This window comes from Salvelinus namaycush, chromosome 34 (genome assembly GCF_016432855.1).
Source record: "Salvelinus namaycush isolate Seneca chromosome 34, SaNama_1.0, whole genome shotgun sequence".
In the NCBI taxonomy this organism is placed as follows: Eukaryota; Metazoa; Chordata; class Actinopteri; order Salmoniformes; family Salmonidae; genus Salvelinus; species Salvelinus namaycush.
Window position 1 is genome coordinate 32,276,181 of NC_052340.1, and position 22,208 is coordinate 32,298,388.

The window sequence follows — 22,208 nt, forward strand, 5'->3', positions numbered from 1 at the left end:
AGATTCATTCTCTGATCCTTTGATTGGGTGGACAACATGTCAGTTCATGATGCAATAGCTCTGACAGGTTGGAGGATGTCCTCCGGAAGTTGTCATAATTACTGTGTAAGTCTTTGGAAGAGGCTGAGAACCAAGAGCCTCTTAGGTTTTGAAGTCAATGTACCCAGAGGAGGAAGGAAGCTAGCTTTCCTCTGGCTACACCATGGTGCTACCCGACAGAGTGCTGTTGAGGATACTGTAGACCTTCTTTGCAAAATAGAGTGTTTTAATCATTTATTTGGTGACATGATTATATTTAGTTTAGTTTTATCTTAAAAAGGATAACTTTTTAAATGTTTTACCATTTTGATTTTTATGACATTCACTGAGGATCGTCCTCCCCTTCCTCCTCTGAGGAGCCTCCACTGGAGTATACGTTCCCTAGAGGCATGTTTCTCTGGGGAGGAAGAGAACTTTCTTGTTTTTCTGTCTTTGGGCTGTATTTGCCTCTCAATGGGGAGTATCTTTTTCCAGGGGGAAAGTTTTTAGTTTTATGTCATCTTGTTTTGTGAAGTGATAGGGTGGGAATGAAATGCATTAAATAGCCTTAGTCAGGGGGAAGAGAATGTGGGCTCCCTCGCCAGGCCCGGCATGTGTGTCACCCTCTCAGTCACCTCTGGGCTGGGGCGGCCCGGGCTTTGTGAAGGCTCCAACACGCCTGAAAGGGACACACAGCATGCGGTCTGCAGGGTCCCCAGTCCCGCTCCACACACACACACCACACACACATATCACAAAAAAAGAAGAAACGTCCACAAACTCCCTTTGAATATTAAAAAGAAAAGAGAGTTATCAGGAAGAATAGGACAGAAAGAGGAGAGGAGAGAAGAAGGCCTCTCCATTGAGCTGGCTGGAGAGAGAGAGAGGGGGGGGGAGAGAAGATGGCCTGTCCATTAAGCTTTCTGGGGAGAGAGAGAGAAAGGGGATGAACGCCACCATGCACATTGTATATAGTGTTGATTATCGCTTTGGCAACTTTTCATCTCTGAGTTTAGTTCTGAAATGCCATTGGATCTCATAGTTCTCTCTGCATGGTGCTGTATAACCGTCTTCTCAAGCTGAACCTGTATTTGAAAGAATAGGTCTGTCACCAATTAAACCCAGGTGGATTCTTCTCTTTGTATTGAAAGTGTCAGGCAATGAAATTGTTACTGAAGTGTATTTTGGAATCTGGTACTGGACACATTGCTTGACACTGGGATCTTAAACTACCGCTGGACTCCTCAGATTTGGGAATATCAGACTAGGACCTGGATATGAGTTGTTGCTGTTGACGTGGCTGTGAAAAGGATCTATCCCAGTGGATCTGTGTTATTACAGCAGGCACCATGCAGCCTGTATCTCTGCTGGTGGTGATGTTGGCCATGCTGGTGATGTTGGGGGTCTTCCCTCATAAGGGTCCTCATCATGGGGCCCCTCGCCACGCTGGTCTGTGGAGCTCTCCGCCCAACTGGTGTAAGAGACAGCAGGGGAAGACTCAGGGGCCCCACCAAGACCCCCTACCTCTGAGACACCACGGCAGCAAGACACACAAATGTAACCACATCTTCCACAGTAAGTCTAACCAAATGTAACCACATCTTCCACAGTAAGTCTAACCAAATGTAACCACATCTTCCACAGTAAGTCTAACCAAATGTAACCACATCTTCCACAGTAAGTCTAACCAAATGTAACCACATCTTCCACAGTAAGTCTAACCAAATGTAACCACATCTTCCACAGTAAGTCTAACCAAATGATATGTGCATTCTATCGATGGATGGAGAAGCCTGGAGCTTTTACAAATTAATTGACCCCAAACTTTGGCTTGAATCTCCTGACAACATATGCATCCCTTTTCCTACTAATTGAGGACGATGTTTGAGTTATTGTAATCTTCACAAGTTGATGTTTCCTGGAGTGGGATGTAGGGAAGGGTGGAAAAGTTGGCTGTCCTTTCATGTTTTCTCTTCATGGAGGTTGTGCCAAGGAAAGGAAAAATGACTGTGGTGTTAAAAGCACTCTAATGTCTCCTCTCCCGGCTCACTGCTGTCACAGCCAAGACAAATATGTTATTTGTTCTGCCTCTGTGCTGTTCTGATCAAGGTCGCCTGCTCTGCGATAGAGAGGAGATCTGCGCGGGAGAGGCTGCCTGTTTGGAGAGAAGCTCAGCGATTGTCATCTGATACTGTATGGATGGATGGCTGTCGTAGGCAATTGAGAGGAAACAGAGCACATTTGCTCCAAGTCTAATGTCGATAGTAAAACAAAGAAAAATATATTTTCAGTATTTGTATAAATGATATCTGAGCTATTGTCTGCTTGTGTTGTGTTTGGTTACTTACTTCTCAGAATTAATGTTAGTCCCTCAAATTCAAATCTGGACCTCGAAGCTAGTTCCACTTTTTTTCATTCTTCCCTTCTAATCAGGGACTGGTTTAGACCTGGGACACCAAGTTCCCCTCTAATCAGGGACTGGTTTAGACCTGGGACACCAAGTTCCCCTCTAATCAGGGACTGGTTTAGACCTGGGACACCAAGTTCCCCTCTAATCAGGGACTGGTTTAGACCTGGGACACCAAGTTCCCCTCTAATCAGGGACTGGTTTAGACCTGGGACACCAAGTTCCCCTCTAATCAGGGACTGGTTTAGACCTGGGACACCAAGTTCCCCTCTAATCAGGGACTGGTTTAGACCTGGGACACCAAGTTCCCCTCTAATCAGGGACTGGTTTAGACCTGGGACACCAAGCATCATAGAAGACACAACATTACATTGTTACTGTAGCTACCTGAGTTTTGTAGGATTTTCCTTCTTCACTTTCTAAAATAATCTACAACACATCTGCCTGCAGTCAGTGAATATCTCTCCCAATGCCAGTCCTCTCAGTCAGACCCCATGTTGCTGGTCTCAGTGAAGCCAGGGTCCATAATCGCCTGTATGTTTCAGTCTTGTACTGTTATCTCCTGTTGGCGCCGGGAAAAGTTACAATTCCATTTGGAAGTATTCAGGTGAGCAGCCAGTGGCAGAACCAGGGCAATTAAAGGACTGGTGGCAGCCTTTCAGGAGCAACACACTGTAGAACACTGAGACTGGTTAAAGAAAAGAGCAGAATCACATTTGAGACCTAAATGGAGAGGAATGAATGACACTGAGAAATAGATTGAATGACTGACTCACTTTTAGATATAATCTGAATGTCATTATGGACTCCTGTCCATTATATTCCTCATCCTACATACAATGAAGCATAACTAAATAAAATCAACGCATTGTACACAAAGGGGTGGATAGGCTACAGTTGTTCTTATGGTATAACAATATATTTTCATTTTCGTAATAAATTTATTCTGTCTGTGTGTTGTCAATAACGGCTGCATCGCGGATAAAGATGGCGATATGCCCATGATGGTGGGGTTCCACTAACTCTCACTGGAGGGCGCTGCTGGGTAACTAATACGACCTCAAAGGAGAGGGCCTGAGCTGAAATTATAGGCTCTATGGGCTATGAAATTACGTTTTATTTAGATTCTTAATTAATGCAATCAATGTCATTTTTTTCATGAACCTTTTACATAAAACATTTACTCAAAAAATTAATCAAGTTCAAATATCTTTATTAATGAATATCTGTCATCTCTGGAGTATTGTCTAAAATCACAGACTAGACAATTTTTCACTATAATTAATTAAATGTTGAAAAAAAGCTGGTAAACTGCATTGAAAAGACAATGACAAAATGTTGTAATTCTATTTTGAGTATCTTTTATCTTATCATGTGGAAAAACAATAGGCCTACAATAAATAATAGACCACTTGGACTATCTGAAGGTTTTAGCCTGTAAATACGGTAAATTCGATTTAGGTTATGATTTTCTCGTTTAGCTAATCTTACACATTTTAAAGTAGATTATATAATATTTGATCGTAGTTAAGGGAAACCTAGTTCCAGGATAATCGGCCATAAGTGAATTTTAATTGACTGATTAGATGTGTATCTCGCCCCAGCAGTAAGCCAAAGCATGGGATTGGGAGTGTACAACAGCTAGTCCTAATGCCAACAGCGCTCTTTTGTCTTACTGTACGAGAACTAGACTTTAGTCGCGCATTGCACACAAACATGTCATGATTTGATAGCCCAACGGCTTCTGTGCATTCATTTTGATATAACATTTTATTATATAGGTTATAGGCTAATACTTGTATTTTTGTTTGTTCTATTCTATATTGTAGTATATATTGTAAGTCAACCAAACCAGGTTGTATGTTCTATTCTATATTGTAGTATATTATGTCCTATTATATTCTACGATTATTATTATTATAATTATGATTATTGTTATTATTATTATGGTAATTATGATTGTTGTTGTTATTATTATTGTTAATATTATTATTATTATTATTATTATTATATACTATTGCTTAGTATAACATCCAGATTTGTAAGAACAGGGAAAGATCTACCGTTCACACACACAGGCTACCTACAGGTTTACCACATGCATGGGAACTGTGAATAACAGCCATCATTGTAGTGTGGTAGACTACATACATAAATGTTAACAGTCACCTCAGTAACTGAAAATAGTTGACAGCTGATCTGCGCTGCGCTCTCCAATCCAGCCTGGAAGAGGTTAAATTTCTTCAATTGGAAAAACCAATTGTAAGCTTCTTGAAGGGGGGAGAATGGCACGTACTATTTGACGAGGCATTCAGCTCCAGTGAATGAGGCGCTGTGCATGTGAATGAGAACCCCCTGCCCGAGGTGAAGGGGTCCGCGGCGCTCACAGGGGATTCGAAAACTCAAATACGATTTTGTGGAGCAAAATTTGAGTAACCCAAGGGCCACTGAAGTTATGGAAAAGTAGGAGTGATCCGCGACCAATGGATCGAAGCTACAGTCTCCAGACTTTGTCCTAGCTAAACCCGGAGAAAAGAAACTTCGGAAGTTCCCGTTGTCAAGTGACAGATTCAAAAACGGACCGTACTGATGTGACTACAAGCATCCATTATCTCTGAGGGGTTTACAACGGACGTCCACTGATTTTCTTTTGGCACAAATTACCTTGTGGTGATTTCTCTTCGGATTGTTGTCTGTAATTTCCTTACTTTATTATCCATATGAATGGGAAAATGATTATTTGAATTGGATTATACAGATGCCCGTTAAACGAGAACGCAAGACGGGACGACAAACTCCAAGAAGCGATAGAACTGTTCTAAACATCTACCTAACTAAATAACATGTAAAACAATAATCGAAACTTGCTTCCATCGCTTTGGATTTCACGGCATTTATAACTATTAATACAGCGCAGAGCACGCGCGTCCTATTCCCATTTTGCGAGTAGTTTGTTCTCGGTAGATTTTTTATTCTCCACAATTCATGGAATACTACGTTTGAGACGTCACCTATATTGGAATAACATTTTATTATTAAGCTAATATCAACAAATCATTAACTATTTGATTAAGTCATTTTCGCGGAATTCTGAAAACAGTTTTGTAATTGACATCAAGATTATGAAGGAGTGGATTGTTTGAAGTATTTCACGAATAATTTGGATAAATCAAGCAATATTCTCAGACGAGAGACGTTGAATAATGTCGCCAACTTCTATTGGGATTGCGGTGTTACTTGGAATTCTCCATGTGTGCTCAGGTAGGCAATTGATCATTCCCAGGCTGCTTTGTATTTGGACAGGTCACTTGGGTCGGACATTTGGTATGAATATAAAATGAATATTATGTAATTGAATGGCACAACTAATTTTACTGCATAATATATCCATTGTAGGCCATACTGTATGATAATACATTGTACCAACCCTCGTTGGTAAGAAACATATCCTAGGTCTATACTTTTTATATAGCAAGTAAATGATGAAAGTGTGAAACAGAACTGTGAACCTAAACATTTAAAATCAGTGTTGGGGCAAAATGTTTTTTTGTTTGTTCTTTACTGGCAAGGGGTGTAGACAGCACATGTTTTCGTTTGCTAGGCTATATAATGTGAAATAAGCCTACACATTTTAAAATCAGAAGAAAATTCAGGAATGAATAGGCTATGAATTAATGTACAGAAGTGCCAATTAAATGCACTTCAAACAACAAGAGCTTCAGATGGTGGTTTTTCTTTAAGACCAACTGAATCATACAATAACATGCAACGTGCTGATTGGCCTATATACCTACTTCTCTTGGCATGAACAGCATGATCAATCAAATACAATAAACATGTTTTGGTCACATACACATATATAGCAGATGTTATTGCGAGTGTAGCTAAATGCTTGTGTTCCTAGCTCCAACAGTGCAGTAGTATCTAACAATTCAAAATCAAAGCCTACTGAAGAGTACATCAGGTTACACCGTACTGGTGACACTGGAAACGTTCTCTTGCTCTTGACTGCAAAAAGTCTACTTTCAGGGCTGGATGAGAGGGTGGAATAGCTTTCTAACCCTGAACTGATTTAACCGTGTGCAGTACGCAGACCTGTCACAGTGATTCCTGTGGGAGGCCCTCATCACTCAGACAGTGGTGGAGATTGAGGTGCAGTGTTTGTCCTGGCGATAGCGTGTGTTTTTCACTAGTTACCACAGCCACAAAGTCAAAATTGGCTGTATCTTAAAAAATCCTTGAAAACAAAAATAGCTTTTTGGTCTTAATTGAAGATTAAGGTTAGGCATAAGGTTAGCACTGTGACAAGTCCTGTACTGAAGGTAAGGGTTAAGGTTAGGGTTAGGTTTAAAATCCCATTTTAAGAAGAGAAAATGTAGGAATTGATGGGCTTATGACGTTGTGGCTGTGGTAACTAGTGTCGTACCTACACCAGCTCATCTGTGTTCTGTTTGGACATGATAGAGATGGGTGGCCAGTTTTACATTCTGTCTTATAACTACTCTTATTCTGTTGCAACTACTGTGTAGCTTTGTGTGGTGCTGTAGGAACTTGTTCTACTTGTCTAAATGAAAATGCATATATACAATGTGGCATTCATTTCATTCATACACCATTTTGCTGGTGGCATTTTGGCATCAAAAACATTGTTCAGCAATCCATAACTCAGACATAATCATTTTTTTCTTCTATTGGCTGCTGTTTGGTTTGTGTCTCGCCAGACTTTCTCGTTGTGTTGCTTTAGCAAAGGAGTGATGTCAGGAGCAGCTGTGACATAACAGCCACACAACACTGCTGGCTGGACCTTCCAGGTCAGTTGCTCATACACATCCCAGAGTGAGGTACACTACATGACCAAAAGTATGTGGAGACCTGCTCGTCGAAACATCTCATTCCAAAATCATGGGCATTAATATGGAGTTGTTCCCCCCTTTGCTGCTATAACAGCCTCCACTCTTCTGGGAAGGCTTTCCATTAGATATTGGAACATTGCTGCTGGGACTTGCATCCATTCAGCCACTAGAACACTGGACACTGATGTTGGGCGATTAGGCCTGGCTCGCAGTCAGCATTCCCATTCATCCCAAAGGTGTTCGATGGGGTTGAGGTCAGGGCTCTGTGCAGGCCAGTCAAGTTCTTTCACACCGATCTCGAGAAACCATTTCTGTATGGACCTCGCTTTGTGCACGGGGACATTGTCATGCGGAAACAGGAAAGGGCCTTCCCCAAACAGTTGCCAAAAGTTGGAAGCACAGAATTGTCTAGAATGTTATTGTATGCTGTAGCGTTAATATTTTCCTTCACTGGAACTAAGGGGCCTAGCCCGAACCATGAAAAACAGCCCCAGACCATTGTTCCTCATCCACCAAACTTTACAGTTGGCACTATGCACTCGGGCAGGTAGCGTTCTCCTGGCATCCGCCAAACCCAGATTCGTTCGTTGTACTGGCAGATGATGAAGCGTGAATCCTCACACCAGAGAACGCATTTCCACTGCTCCAGAGTTCAATGGCGGCAAGCTTTACACCACTCCAGCCGACGCTTGTCATTGTGCATGGTGAGCTTATGCTTGTGTGTGGCTGCTCAGCCATGGAAACCCATTTCATGAAGCTCCAGACTAACAGTTTTTGTGCTGATGTTGCTTCCAAAGGCAGTTTGGAACTTAGTAGTGAGTGTTGCAACCGAGGACAGATGGCAGTCCCGTTCTGTGATATTGTGTGGCCTACCACTTTGCAGCTGAGCCGTTGTTGCTCCTAGATGTTTCCACTTCACAATAACAGCACTTACAGTTGACCGGGGCAGCTCTAGCAGGGCAGATGAACTGACTTGTTGGAAAGGTGGCATCCTAGGACAGTGCTACGTTGAATGTCACTGAGCTCTTCAGTATGGGCCATTCTACTGCCAATGTTTGTCTATGGAGATTGCATGGCTGTGTGCTCGATTGTATACACCTGTCAGCAACGGGTGTAGCTGAAAAATCCGAATCCACTAATTTTGATGGTGTGTCCACATACTATTGGTAGTGTATTTTGCCATCTCATTCCAACCGCAACATAAAGCAGCGTTTCACAGAATGCAACTTTGATGTCTTTCCAGTTGATTCTAAACTCATGAAAGGTAGGCTACTATTCAAAGAAACAGCTATGACTTCCACTCTCCTTTTGATTGCAGTATATTATAGCTTCAGTTGGCCTATGTAATTACATCTAAATCTCAGCTAATTGTTTTCCAGTTTAAACCTGGCAGAATATTATAGGCTACATGTACTTAATGGTTAGTATTCTGCCTAATATGCGTTAAAACACTTACTCTTTCAGTAGATCATGAATTTAAAAGTAAATGAAGAAATGATATGGCTGGGTATGATAGTGATAATAATTAAGCAGATTGACTCCATAAAAACCTGGTAACTGAAACTGAAATGGAAGTTGTAAAGATGTTTACGGTGCTAGGGGAGAGGTTTGATTTATATGTGCCTTGCAAACACAGAGGTCAATAAAACCAAGCATTACATAATTCTCTGTGATTGAAATTCAGGGTGGTTTATGTGCGCCTCTGTCAGACTCAGTATCTGAAGAGGACATTGTCATTTCTGAGCCCACAGGCTCATTCCTCTTGCTGATTGGTTTACTGAATTGCATCCTTGTTTTCTGTGGTGCTAAGTGAGCTGAGAGAGAGAGAGAGAGAGAGAGAGAGAGAGAGAGAGAGAGAGAGAGAGAGAGAGAGAGAGAGAGAGAGAGAGAGAGAGAGAGAGAGAGAGAGAGAGAGAGAGAGAGAGAGAGAGAGAGAGAGAGAGAGAGAGAGAGAGAGAGAGAGAGAGAGAGAGAGAGAGAGAGAGAGAGAGAGAGAGAGAGAGAGAGACAGAGAGAGAGTCTATTCCATTTGCTTTGGCATTATAATCATATGTTTCCCATGCCAATAAAGCCCATTGAATTGACTTGAGAGAGGCAGAGAGAGATTGGTGGTATAGGTAGTGGTGGGAACTCTTGCAGGCGTCAGTCATTGGTGTGAGGAAACAGTGTACCGCTTTGACAAGCGCCTGCAGAGATAGAGGTCAGGGTTCACATTTCAGCCTCCGTGGCAAAGCAGAGCAGGACTGATTCTCCCTGGGCTGCTGGGGCTGTGTCAGGAATGCTCCTGTCTGAACTAGGATCTCCCCCTCCAGACATCATGGTTTCTAATTACAGGTCGCACTTGGACTGGGTCTGGGGATGTCTGTGTTATCCTGGGATGGAGAGACAGACAGGCCGACAGACAGGCAGGCAGGCAGGCAGGCAGACAGACAGACAGACAGACAGACAGACAGACAGACAGACAGACAGACAGACAGACAGACAGACAGGCAGGCAGGCAGGCAGGCAGGCAGGCAGGCAGGCAGACAGACAGACAGACAGACAGACAGACAGACAGACAGACAGACAGACAGACAGACAGACAGACAGACAGACATGTGACCATGAGATGGAAGGGGTGCTAATAGAGCTGGACTGGTCAACAGATGCTTACTGGCTTGGTCCTGGATTAGGCCTAGATGTTGATATGAATCATTAACCAATTACATGTGTTCTTGTTGCTACCAAATGAAATGAACTATGTGTGCTGGGGAAATCTGACAGTCTTGTGTTACTCGAAAAGCCACGATTGCTGACAGTCATTATAGATTATTTAAATATCGCTGAGATATTCAACAATTTGGTCAGTTCCATGTAATTACATCTGTATTGTTTCTACATTATCAGTGAACCATCTTCATTACTAGCACTTTATGGTCATCATAAGGTAAGGCTTATCAGTGAGGTAGGGAGAGGGGGAGGGAGTGAGGGAGAGGGGGAGGTAGGGAGGGATGGAGAGGGGGGAAGGGAGGGCCGGGAGGGAATCTTTACCCCTCCCAGAACCTGTGATGACTTGCTGGTTGCCGTCTGGCTCTGTCAGAGGTAGTACGTTGATAATCACGTCCATCACGTGGTCCCCTGTTATCAGATGATTCATCCTGTTGCTAAACGCTAAATGGCTCCTATCTCAGCCTGCTATCTGTCCTATCTCAGTCTGCTATCTGTCCTCCTATCTCAGCCTGCTATCTGTCCTGCTATCTCAGCCTGCTATCTGTCCTCCTATCTCTGCCTGATATCTGTCCTCCTATCTTATCTTGCTATCTGTCCTCTTATCTCAGCCTGCTATCTGTCCTCCTTTCTCAGCCTGATATCTGTCCTCCTATGTCTGCCTGCTATCTGTCCTCCTATCTCTGCCTGCTATCTGTCCTCCTATCTCAGCCTGCTATCTGTCCTCCTATCTCAGCCTGCTATCTGTCCTCCTATCTCAGCCTGCTATCTGTCCTCCTATCTCAGCCTGCTATCTGTCCTCCTATCTCAGCCTGCTATATGTCCTCCTATCTCAGCCTGCTATCTGTCCTCCTATCTCTGCCTGCTATCTGTCCTCCTATCTCAGCCTGCTATCTGTCCTCCTATCTCAGCCTGCTATCTCAGCCTGCTATCTGTCCTCCTATCTCAGCCTGCTATCTGTCCTCCTATCTCAGCCTGCTATCTGTCCTCCTATCTCTGCCTGCTATATGTCCTCCTATCTCAGCCTGCTATCTCAGCCTGCTATCTGTCCTCCTATTTCAGCCTGCTATCTGTCCTCAGAGTTCTCCCCACCAGACCTTACTCACCTTGATGATACTGTAAACATCCTGCTGGACTGAAGGTCAAGAGCTGCACTTCCCCATTCAAAACAATAAATTGGAGTCATTTTGTACTACGCCTATATTGAATAAATGTGAAGTAACTTAGTTATTTTTCAATCAGTCATTATCAGTCGAGTTCACCGTTTCACCAGTTGACATAAGGACAGTTTTAGACCAATGCAGACATTTGTTCTCAGGTATCTATCTACATAAACTGAAGGTGCCAACTGCAACGTCAAAATTGGTATTAACAGACATGATGGACGGACTGATAGTAGATTGATCACTCCTGCTTGCTCTCCCTCTCTCCAGTTGCCTCTCCTGTGGGTTTATGTCCAGGAGTAGACTCCCTGGTGTGTGTTTGTGTGTGTCAGAATGTTGGTAAAGGGCTGGGTAGTGAGAGTGGACCTCTATTCATCAGCCCAGAGCAGTTGAGGTCTTGACAAATTGACTCTTTAGTGCAGATAATAAATTGTATCCCCCCCCACAACCCCCCAACTAGTGGTATGACAGGACACAGCAGGCACCACAGCCAATTAATGAGCACCAGAGCTCAGCTCACAGGTGAACCCTGTCTCAACCTCCACTCCTCTCACGTTCACATTCCTCTCTGTCTAATACCTGCAGTCATTATAGCCTCCCCCACTCTGTAACCAACACACACTTTCATGGACTGTCTTTGATAAAAACCTACTGCACTCTTTGGTGTATAAAGCCACTACCCAAAGAAGTGTCCTTTTTTAATATGGTGAAAACTGAAAATTACATTTTTGATCCAATGTCATATGAGGATACCTTTACATTTACGGCTGAGCAGAAATAAGAATAAAGTGTGATTTATTTTATTCTAATCTGTTACAAATCAGTGTGAGATGACAACATCCCCAGGGCTCCATGAACCGCTTTCAGACACCTAATCCCCATTAACCTAATCCTAATCCTGCACAGTTTACACCCTGAGATCCAGGATTAGTCCAACTCTGGTTTTGGCTCTATCAAACCATACTGAGTAGTTAGCAGAGGAATCTATCAAACCATGCTGAGTAGTTAGCAGAGGAATCTATCAAACCATGCTGAGTAGCTAGCAGAGGAATCTATCAAACCATACTGAGTAGTTAGCAGAGGAATCTATCAAACCATGCTGAGTAGTTAGCAGAGGAATCTATCAAACCATACTGAGTAGTTAGCAGAGGAATCTATCAAACCATACTGAGTAGCTAGCAGAGGAATCTATCAAACCATACTGAGTAGTTAGCAGAGGAATCTATCAAACCATACTGAGTAGTTAGCAGAGGAATCTATCAAACCATACTGAGTAGTTAGCAGAGGAATCTATCAAACCATACTGAGTAGTTAACAGAGGAATCTATCAAACCATACTGAGTAGTTAGCAGAGGAATCTATCAAACCATACTGAGTAGTTAGCAGAGGAATCTATCAAACCATACTGAGTAGTTAGCAGAGGAATCTATCAAACCATACTGAGTAGTTAACAGAGGGATATATCAAACCATACTGAGTAGTTAACAGAGGAATGCAGGAGGACGGCCCACATGACTTGTGTACAACTCAGAAGGAGGGAGGGGTATGTCTAAATCACCAACTCACCCAGGTCATTAGTGAATGACTAGATAAACATTTCAAAGAGGTTTGAGGGAGATAAATCTGCAGTCAGTGAATCTAAATTATCTGCTTTCCCACAAATCGTCCTCCTTCAATGGGCCTAAAAGAGCTCTTTAAATGGAATAATTAGCACATCCATTTGACGTCAATAGTTTTGTAATTTGCAGATTGAGGCTGCAGCCGTACTGATAAGCACTTCTAATAGAGGACATTGAGATAGTTCAGATGATTGGAGGAAGCAGACTAACCCTCCCTGTGCCCTGGGCACCAACACACTATCTTCATATTTGAAACCCCTGAAGAATACAACACAACCCGTTCCCAGGCCTGGCCCGGTTGAGGGTGGGGTGAGGGTGGGGTGTGTGGAGACACTGGGTATGTACAGTATGGTCATTGGTTAAAGACTTAGTTAAAGCATCAGGGTGCATCAGGCTGTCTGTGGGGCTGAACTCAGACTTGGTCAGAGAAGACATAGTTAAGCCCTGAGGAAAATAACAAGTCTACAGCCCAACATGGCACTGGACTCTATAACCCCAACCCTAACCTTGTGGAGGCACACTAGGATGACATTAACATGTTTACATCCCCAACAACACTATGAGAACATTGACATGTTTACATCCCAAAAACACTATGAGAACATTGACATGTTTACATCCCAACAACACTATGAGAACATTAACATGTTTACATCCCAACAACACTATGAGAACATTAACATGTTTACATCTCCAACAACACTATGAGAACATTAACATGTTTACATCCCAACAACACTATGAGGATATTAAAATGTTTACATCCCAACAACACTATGAGAACATTAACATGTTTACATCTCCAACAACACTATGAGAACATTAACATGTTTACATCCCAACAACACTATGAGGACATTAAAATGTTTACATCCCAACAACACTATGAGGACATTAAAATGTTTACATCCCAACAACACTATGAGAACATTAACATGTTTACATCCCAACAACACTATGAGAACATTAACATGTTTACATCTCCAACAACACGATGAGAACATTAACATGTTTACATCCCAAAAACACGATGAGAACATTAACATGTTTACATCCCAACAACACTATGAGAACATTAACAGGTCTACATCCCAAAAACACTATGAGAACATTAACATGTTTACATCCCAACAACACTATGAGAACATTAACATGTTTACATCCCAACCACACTATGAGAACATTGACATGTTTATATCCCAACAACACTATGAGGACATTAACATGTTTACATCCCAACAACACTATGAGAACATTAACATGTTTACATCCCAACAACACTATGAGAACATTAACATGTTTACATCCCAACAACACTATGAGGACATTAACATGTTTACATCCCAACAACACTATGAGAACATTAACATGTTTACATCCCAACAACACTATGAGGACATTAACATGTTTACATCCCAACAACACTATGAGGACATTAACATGTTTACATCCCAACAACACTATGAGAACATTAACATGTTTACATCCCAACAACACTATGAGAACATTAACATGTTTACATCCCAACAACACTATGAGAACATTAACATGTTTACATCCCAACAACACTATGAGAACATTAACATGTTTACATCTCCAACAACACTATGAGGACATTAACATGTTTACATCCCAACAACACTATGAGGACATTAACATGTTTACATCCCAACAACACTATGAGAACATTAACATGTTTACATCCCAACAACACTATGAGAACATTAACATGTTTACATCCCAACAACACTATGAGGACATTAACATGTTTACATCCCAACAACACTATGAGAACATTAACATGTTTACATCTCCAACAACACTATGAGAACATTAACATGTTTACATCCCAACAACACTATGAGAACATTAACATGTTTACATCCCAACAACACTATGAGAACATTAACATGTTTACATCTCCAACAACACTATGAGAACATTAACATGTTTACATCCCAACAACACTATGAGGACATTAACATGTTTACATCCCAACAACACTATGAGGACATTAACATGTTTACATCCCAACAACACTATGAGAACATTAACATGTTTACATCTCCAACAACACTATGAGAACATTAACATGTTTACATCCCAACAACACTATGAGAACATTAAAATGTTTACATCCCAACAACACTATGAGAACATTAACATGTTTACATCCCAACAACACTATGAGAACATTAACATGTTTACATCTCCAACAACACTATGAGAACATTAACATGTTTACATCCCAACAACACTATGAGAACATTAACATGTTTACATCCCAACAACACTATGAGAACATTAACATGTTTACATCCCAACAACACTATGAGGACATTAACATGTTTACATCTCCAACAACACTATGAGAACATTAACATGTTTATATCCCAACAACACTATGAGAACATTAACATGTTTACATCTCCAACAACACTATGAGAACATTAACATGTTTACATCCCAACAACACTATGAGAACATTAACATGTTTACATCCCAACAACACTATGAGGACATTAACATGTTTACATCCCAACAACACTATGAGGACATTGACATGTTTACATCTCCAACAACACTATGAGGACATTAACATGTTTACATCCCAACAACACTATGAGAACATTGACATGTTTACATCCCAACAACACTATGAGAACATTAACATGTTTACATCCCAACAACACTACGAGGACATTGACATGTTTACATCCCAACAACACTATGAGAACATTAAAATGTTTACATCCCCAACAACACTATGAGGACATTAACATGTTTACATCCCAACAACACTATGAGAACATTAACATGTTTATATCCCAACAACACTATGAGAACATTAACATGTTTACATCCCAACAACACTATGAGAACATTAACATGTTTACATCCCAACAACACTACGAGGACATTGACATGTTTACATCCCAACAACACTATGAGAACATTAAAATGTTTACATCTCCAACAACACTATGAGGACATTAACATGTTTACATCCCAACAGCACTATGAGAACATTAACATGTTTACATCCCCAACAACACTATGAGAACATTAACATGTTTACATCTCCAACAACACTATGAGAACATTAACATGTTTACATCCCAACAACACTATGAGAACATTAACATGTTTACATCCCAACAACACTATGAGAACATTAACATGTTTACATCCCAACAACACTATGAGAACATTAACATGTTTACATCCCAACAACACTATGAGGACATTAAAATGTTTACATCCCAAAAACACTATGAGAACATTAACATGTTTACATCCCAACAACACTATGAGAACATTAACATGTTTACATCTCCAACAACACTATGAGAACATTAACATGTTTACATCTCCAACAACACTATGAGGACATTGACATGTTTACATCCCAACAACACTATGAGAACATTAACATGTTTACATCCCAACAACACTATGAGAACATTAACATGTTTACATCCCAACAACACTATGAGAACATTAACATGTTTACATCCCAACAACACTATGAGAACATTAACATGTTTACATCCCAACAACACTATGAGGACATTGACATGTTTACATCCCAACAACACTATGAGAACATTAACATGTTTACATCTCCAACAACACTATGAGAACATTAACATGTTTACATCCCAACAACACTATGAGAACATTAACATGTTTACATCCCAACAACACTATGAGAACATTAACATGTTTATATCCCAACAACACTATGAGAACATTAACATGTTTACATCCCAACAACACTATGAGAACATTAACATGTTTACATCCCAACAACACTATGAGGACATTGACATGTTTACATCCCAACAACACTATGAGAACATTAACATGTTTACATCTCCAACAACACTATGAGAACATTAACATGTTTACATCCCAACAACACTATGAGAACATTAACATGTTTACATCCCAACAACACTATGAGAACATTGACATGTTTACATCCCAACAACACTATGAGAACATTAACATGTTTACATCCCAACAACACTATGAGAACATTAACAGGTCTACATCCAAACATGGCACTGGATGCTAAATGACTCTATAAACAGACCCATAATACATTTACATTTGAGTCATTCAGCAGACACTCTTATCCAGAGAGACATACAGTTAGTACAGTCATCTTATGATAGCTAGGTGAGACAACCACATCACAGTCATAGCAAGTACATTTTTCCTCAATAAAGAAGATATCAGCAGTCAGAGCTAGTAAGGGGGTCAAGTGTGAGTGTTTGTTCATGAAAGAGGGTGTGAGGGGGGTGCTGTGGGATTATTTAAGATACTATTTGATGAGGTAGAGTTTCAGATGTTTTGGAAGATGGGCAGAGGCTGCTGTGATGAGAGAGTCATTCCTCTATAAAATACACCTATAAAGGCTGTGATGAGAAGGTCATTCCTCTATAAAATACACCTATAAATGGCTGTGATGAGAAGGTCATTCCTCTATAAAATACACCTATAAAGGCTGTGATGAGAAGGTCATTCCTCTATAAAATACACCTATAAAAGGCTGTGATGAGAAGGTCATTCCTCTATAAAATACACCTATAAAAGGCTGTGATGAGAAGGTCATTCCTCTATAAAATACACCTATAAAAGGCTGTGATGAGAGGGTCATTCCTCTATAAAATACACCTATAAAAGGCTGTGATGAGAAGGTCATTCCTCTATAAAATACACATATAAAAGGCTGTGATGAGAGGGTCATTCCTCTATAAAATACACCTATAAAAGGCTGTGATGAGAAGGTCATTCCTCTTTAAAATACACCTATAAAAGGCTGTGATGAGGTCATTCCTCTATAAAATACACCTGTAAAATGCTGTGATGAGAGGGACATTCTGAACCAATGTATATGTGTCAGTCACTATGGTTAATGTTTATAAAATAATTACAATGAAATGAAGCCTCCTCCATTTGACCTGTGTGTGGAATTGATAGATGATGTGTCTACACTGGATGAATGGTGTTGGCTGTCTCACTTGGCCTTTGGCATGTCTAACATATAGATCTCTCCAAACTTTTAGCCCAGAAGTGTGGGATTACTTAGCAATTAATAACCCATGCATCACGTGGGAAACATACTGTTGAATGTGATAAAACGTGTAGCCACAACAAGATGTCTCACCGCATGTTGTGCGGCACATTTCTCTCCAGCAGTTGTCCTGAACACAGTCGTGTTTGTTCCGTTCTACAGTGTGGTTTCCTCACCAGTCCGTTGGTGTAAAGTGGGTTGTTCACTCAGCAGGAGAAAAATAGAGCGAGAGAGGGAGGGATGGAGGGAAAGTATACAGCTTTCCTTTCTCCCTCTTCTCTCACACCCATCCCCACGTTTTGTTTTGGCCCAGTTTTTGAAGACTTGCCTTTTTAGTGGCTGGTCAGCAGAGAGCCTTTGACAGATAGAGCAGGCCGACGTGCAGAAAAGGCCTGTGGTGACTGGGATGGGGAGGCAGCATTGTGTCGCCTCAACAGGGTGAGGAGGGGAGGGGATATTACTGAAGGACTGAGGGATGGAGGGGAGTGGAGGGGGAGGTGGTACACAAAGGCTGCCCCTGGGTGTGGAAGGAAGTGGGACAGAAGGGTGGGAGTTTGAGGGGGAGCAGGACGACGCCGTCTCACATGTACTTGACAGTAGCTCAGGGACTGTTCTTGGTCTGACTCTCCTTGTTCACAGTGTACAGTACGTTGTTTCCCCACAGCCTCATGGACAATGTGCTGAGTAGAGACTCCATGGTAACAGCAGGGTTAGTTATTTTTAGTTGTTTGAAGGTGGCCATATGGTAGCAGAGGAGACTGGCATTAGAACTGCTGAGTAAATGGGAGAAAGGCTGGGTCTGTGGTGGTGGTCTGGCCAGGCAGCCCAACCCTGGTGGATCTAAATTCTGCCTGCTCAGGTACCAACTCCCTGAAGTCCAACCAACCCATGCAGCTTTTGTTGTGATGAAGAAGCTGTGCTACCATGGGGTGATGTGCCCTAAAGAAAACCTCAGACCTCCTTCTCTTTCATTTCCTTCACTGGGGAGACTGAAAGATGGCATTGATGGAAGCCTTTCTCTCTCTTTCTCCACTTCTCCCTCCTGAGATCAGCCTGCCTCCTGCCTTGGTGACCATTCTCCTGCCCCCTCACTGGATGGCTTGGATACACTTTTGAAATGCTAAAACTTCTCTTTGGTTATGTCTGTCAGGGAAAAACACCAGAAAGAGATTGAGTAGAAGAGATTAAATTAGCAGTAAAAAGAGAGGCCACTAATTACTTGATTTATACTCATGGACCCCCTCCCCCTTACCAACTTGCCTTCTCAGACCATCCTCCATTGAGCCTTCTCCAACCTTTAAATGCATTTTCTTTATCTAATTTGTCTATTAAAGGGCTCCAGCTTATCTTCCTCTACTTCCTGATGGGATGTTATTAAGTAGACAGCCTACTTTTATAGTGCATATCTGTGTCACCAGTTCAACTCCAACTTTTCCCAAGCAGTTCCCTGGGAGCTTATTCTGTCGACAGAGAGAGAGAAAGAAAGAGAGAGACTAGCTAGAAAGCATTATTAACCACAAGGTGACCTTGAAATGTACCACTACAGACCTGCTATTGGACGAGCTCCCACCTTACAGCAGTAACCATCGTGATGACACATCAAACAAATGGGTGAATTCAAACATGTAAGCCTAAGCATCTTGAACATTATTTTTGAATACAAGGGCTAAGATAACGTCCAATGCTAAATCACACTGTTATCTCTGCTCAGAGCAGCAGACAGACACATAACCGTTCACGTCTCCAGCCACAGGCAGCAGCCTGATACATTTACCCCATTACAGCTTTAGGATTTCCACATTTTCAAAGAGTTTTTGTTTTTACCGCATCTTCCACTATTTACTCCCTCTGAAAGGCTGTGATGCTGGTTATCACTCATCACTGTCACCCCACCCAGTCTCCTTGAGCTGCGCTAGGACGGCCTCCCCTCTGCACACTGAGCCCAGAGCTGCAGATATCAAAGCCCTAATTGAATAATGATTCAGCAGTTGGTGGCAACGAGCCAGGTACTTCATGCCTTAAGCACTAAATTGCTTTTACGCTCTGTTTTTGTGTGTGTAGCGTATCTGAACTAGCTTGGCTCAATATAGGAAATGTGTAGCTGTTCTAGAATCTTTCATCCCCTGCTGTAGATTTGGCCTCTGGTAGCTACGTTAGACTAAGCAGAGCTTCTGGCCCAGCAGGGCTACAGTATAACTATTCTGTCCTAGATCCCAGCGTGGCTCCAGTATAACTATTCTGTCCTAGATGCCAGCATGGCTCCAGTATAACTATTCTGTCCTAGATCCCAGCATGGCTCCAGTATAACTATTCTGTCCTAGATCCCAGCATGGCTACAATATAACTATTCTGTCCTAGATGCCAGCGTGGCTCCAGTATAACTATTCTGTCCTAGATCCCAGCATGGCTCCAGTATAACTATTCTGTCCTAGATCCCAGCATGGCTCCAGTATAACTATTCTGTCCTAGATGCCAGCGTGGCTCCAGTATAACTATTCTGTCCTAGATCCCAGCGTGGCTACAATATAACTATTCTGTCCTAGATCCCAGCATGGCTCCAGTATAACTATTCTGTCCTAGATCCCAGCATGGCTCCAGTATAACTATTCTGTCCTAGATCCCAGCGTGGCTACAATATAACTATTCTGTCCTAGATCCCAGCGTGGCTACAATATAACTATTCTGTCCTAGATCCCAGCAGGGCTACAATATAACTATTCTGTCCTAGATCCCAGCATGGCTCCAGTATAACTATTCTGTCCTAGATCCCAGCGTGGCTACAATATAACTATTCTGTCCTAGATCCCAGCAGGGCTACAATATAACTATTCTGTCCTAGATCCCAGCATGGCTACAATATAACTATTCTGTCCTAGATCCCAGCAGGGCTACACTATAACTATTCTGTCCTAGATCCCAGCATGGCTCCAGTATAACTATTCTGTCCTAGATCCCAGCGTGGCTACAATATAACTATTCTGTCCTAGATCCCAGCAGGGCTACAATATAACTATTCTGTCCTAGATCCCAGCATGGCTACAATATAACTATTCTGTCCTAGATCCCAGCAGGGCTACACTATAACTATTCTGTCCTAGATCCCAGCATGGCTCCAGTATAACTATTCTGTCCTAGATCCCAGCATGGCTCCAGTATAACTATTCTGTCCTAGATCCCAGCGTGGCTCCAGTATAACTATTCTGTCCTAGATCCCAGCATGGCTCCAGTATAACTATTCTGTCCTAGATCCCAGCATGGCTCCAGTATAACTATTCTGTCCTAGATCCCAGCATGGCTCCAGTATAACTATTCTGTCCTAGATCCCAGCATGGCTCCAGTATAACTATTCTGTCCTAGATCCCAGCATGGCTCCAGTATAACTATTCTGTCCTAGATCCCAGCGTGGCTACAATATAACTATTCTGTCCTAGATCCCAGCATGGCTCCAGTATAACTATTCTGTCCTAGATCCCAGCATGGCTCCAGTATAACTATTCTGTCCTAGATCCCAGCGTGGCTCCAGTATAACTATTCTGTCCTAGATCCCAGCGTGGCTACAATATAACTATTCTGTCCTAGATCCCAGCAGGGCTACAATATAACTATTCTGTCCTAGATCCCAACATGGCTCCAGTATAACTATTCTGTCCTAGATCCCAGCGTGGCTACAATATAACTATTCTGTCCTAGATCCCAGCATGGCTCCACTATAACTATTCTGTCCTAGATCCCAGCATGGCTCCAGTATAACTGTAACCACTATCAGTGAGGGTTGGATTTTAAATCTACAGGAGGGTAGCTCTCCGGGAACAGGGATGGAGTTTAAACCTACAGGAGGGTAGCTCTCCAGGAACAGGGTTGGAGTTTAAACCTACAGGAGGGTAGCTCTCCAGGAACAGGGATTGAGTTTAAATCTACAGGAGCGTAGCTCTCCAGGAACAGGGATGGAGTTTAAACCTACAGGAGGGTAGCTCTCCAGGAACAGGGATGGAGTTTAAACCTACAGGAGGGTAGCTCTCCAGGAACAGGGTTGGAGTTTAAACCTACAGGAGGGTAGCTCTCCAGGAACAGGGTTGGAGTTTAAACCTACAGGAGGGTAGCTCTCCAGGAACAGGGATTGAGTTTAAATGTACAGGAGCGTAGCTCTCCGGGAACAGGGTTGGAGTTTAAACCTACAGGAGGGTAGCTCTCCAGGAACAGGGTTGGAGTTTAAACCTACAGGAGGGTAGCTCTCCAGGAACAGGGATGGAGTTTAAACCTACAGGAGGGTAGCGCTCCAGGAACAGGGATGGAGTTTAAACCTACAGGAGGGTAGCGCTCCAGGAACAGGGATGGAGTTTAAACCTACAGGAGGGTAGC

General features: G+C 42.1%; 1 protein-coding gene across 1 annotated transcript in view; it reads left to right on the forward strand.

The window, feature by feature from the left end:
* Positions 1-1,367: 1,367 nt before the first annotated feature.
* Positions 1,368-22,208, forward strand: part of LOC120028485 (roundabout homolog 1-like) — a 335,749-nt gene continuing 314,908 nt past the window's right edge. Inside the window, exon 1 of the mRNA XM_038973689.1 lies at positions 1,368-1,593. Coding sequence (XP_038829617.1) covers positions 1,368-1,593 — 226 coding nt within the window. The remainder of the gene's footprint in view (positions 1,594-22,208) is intronic.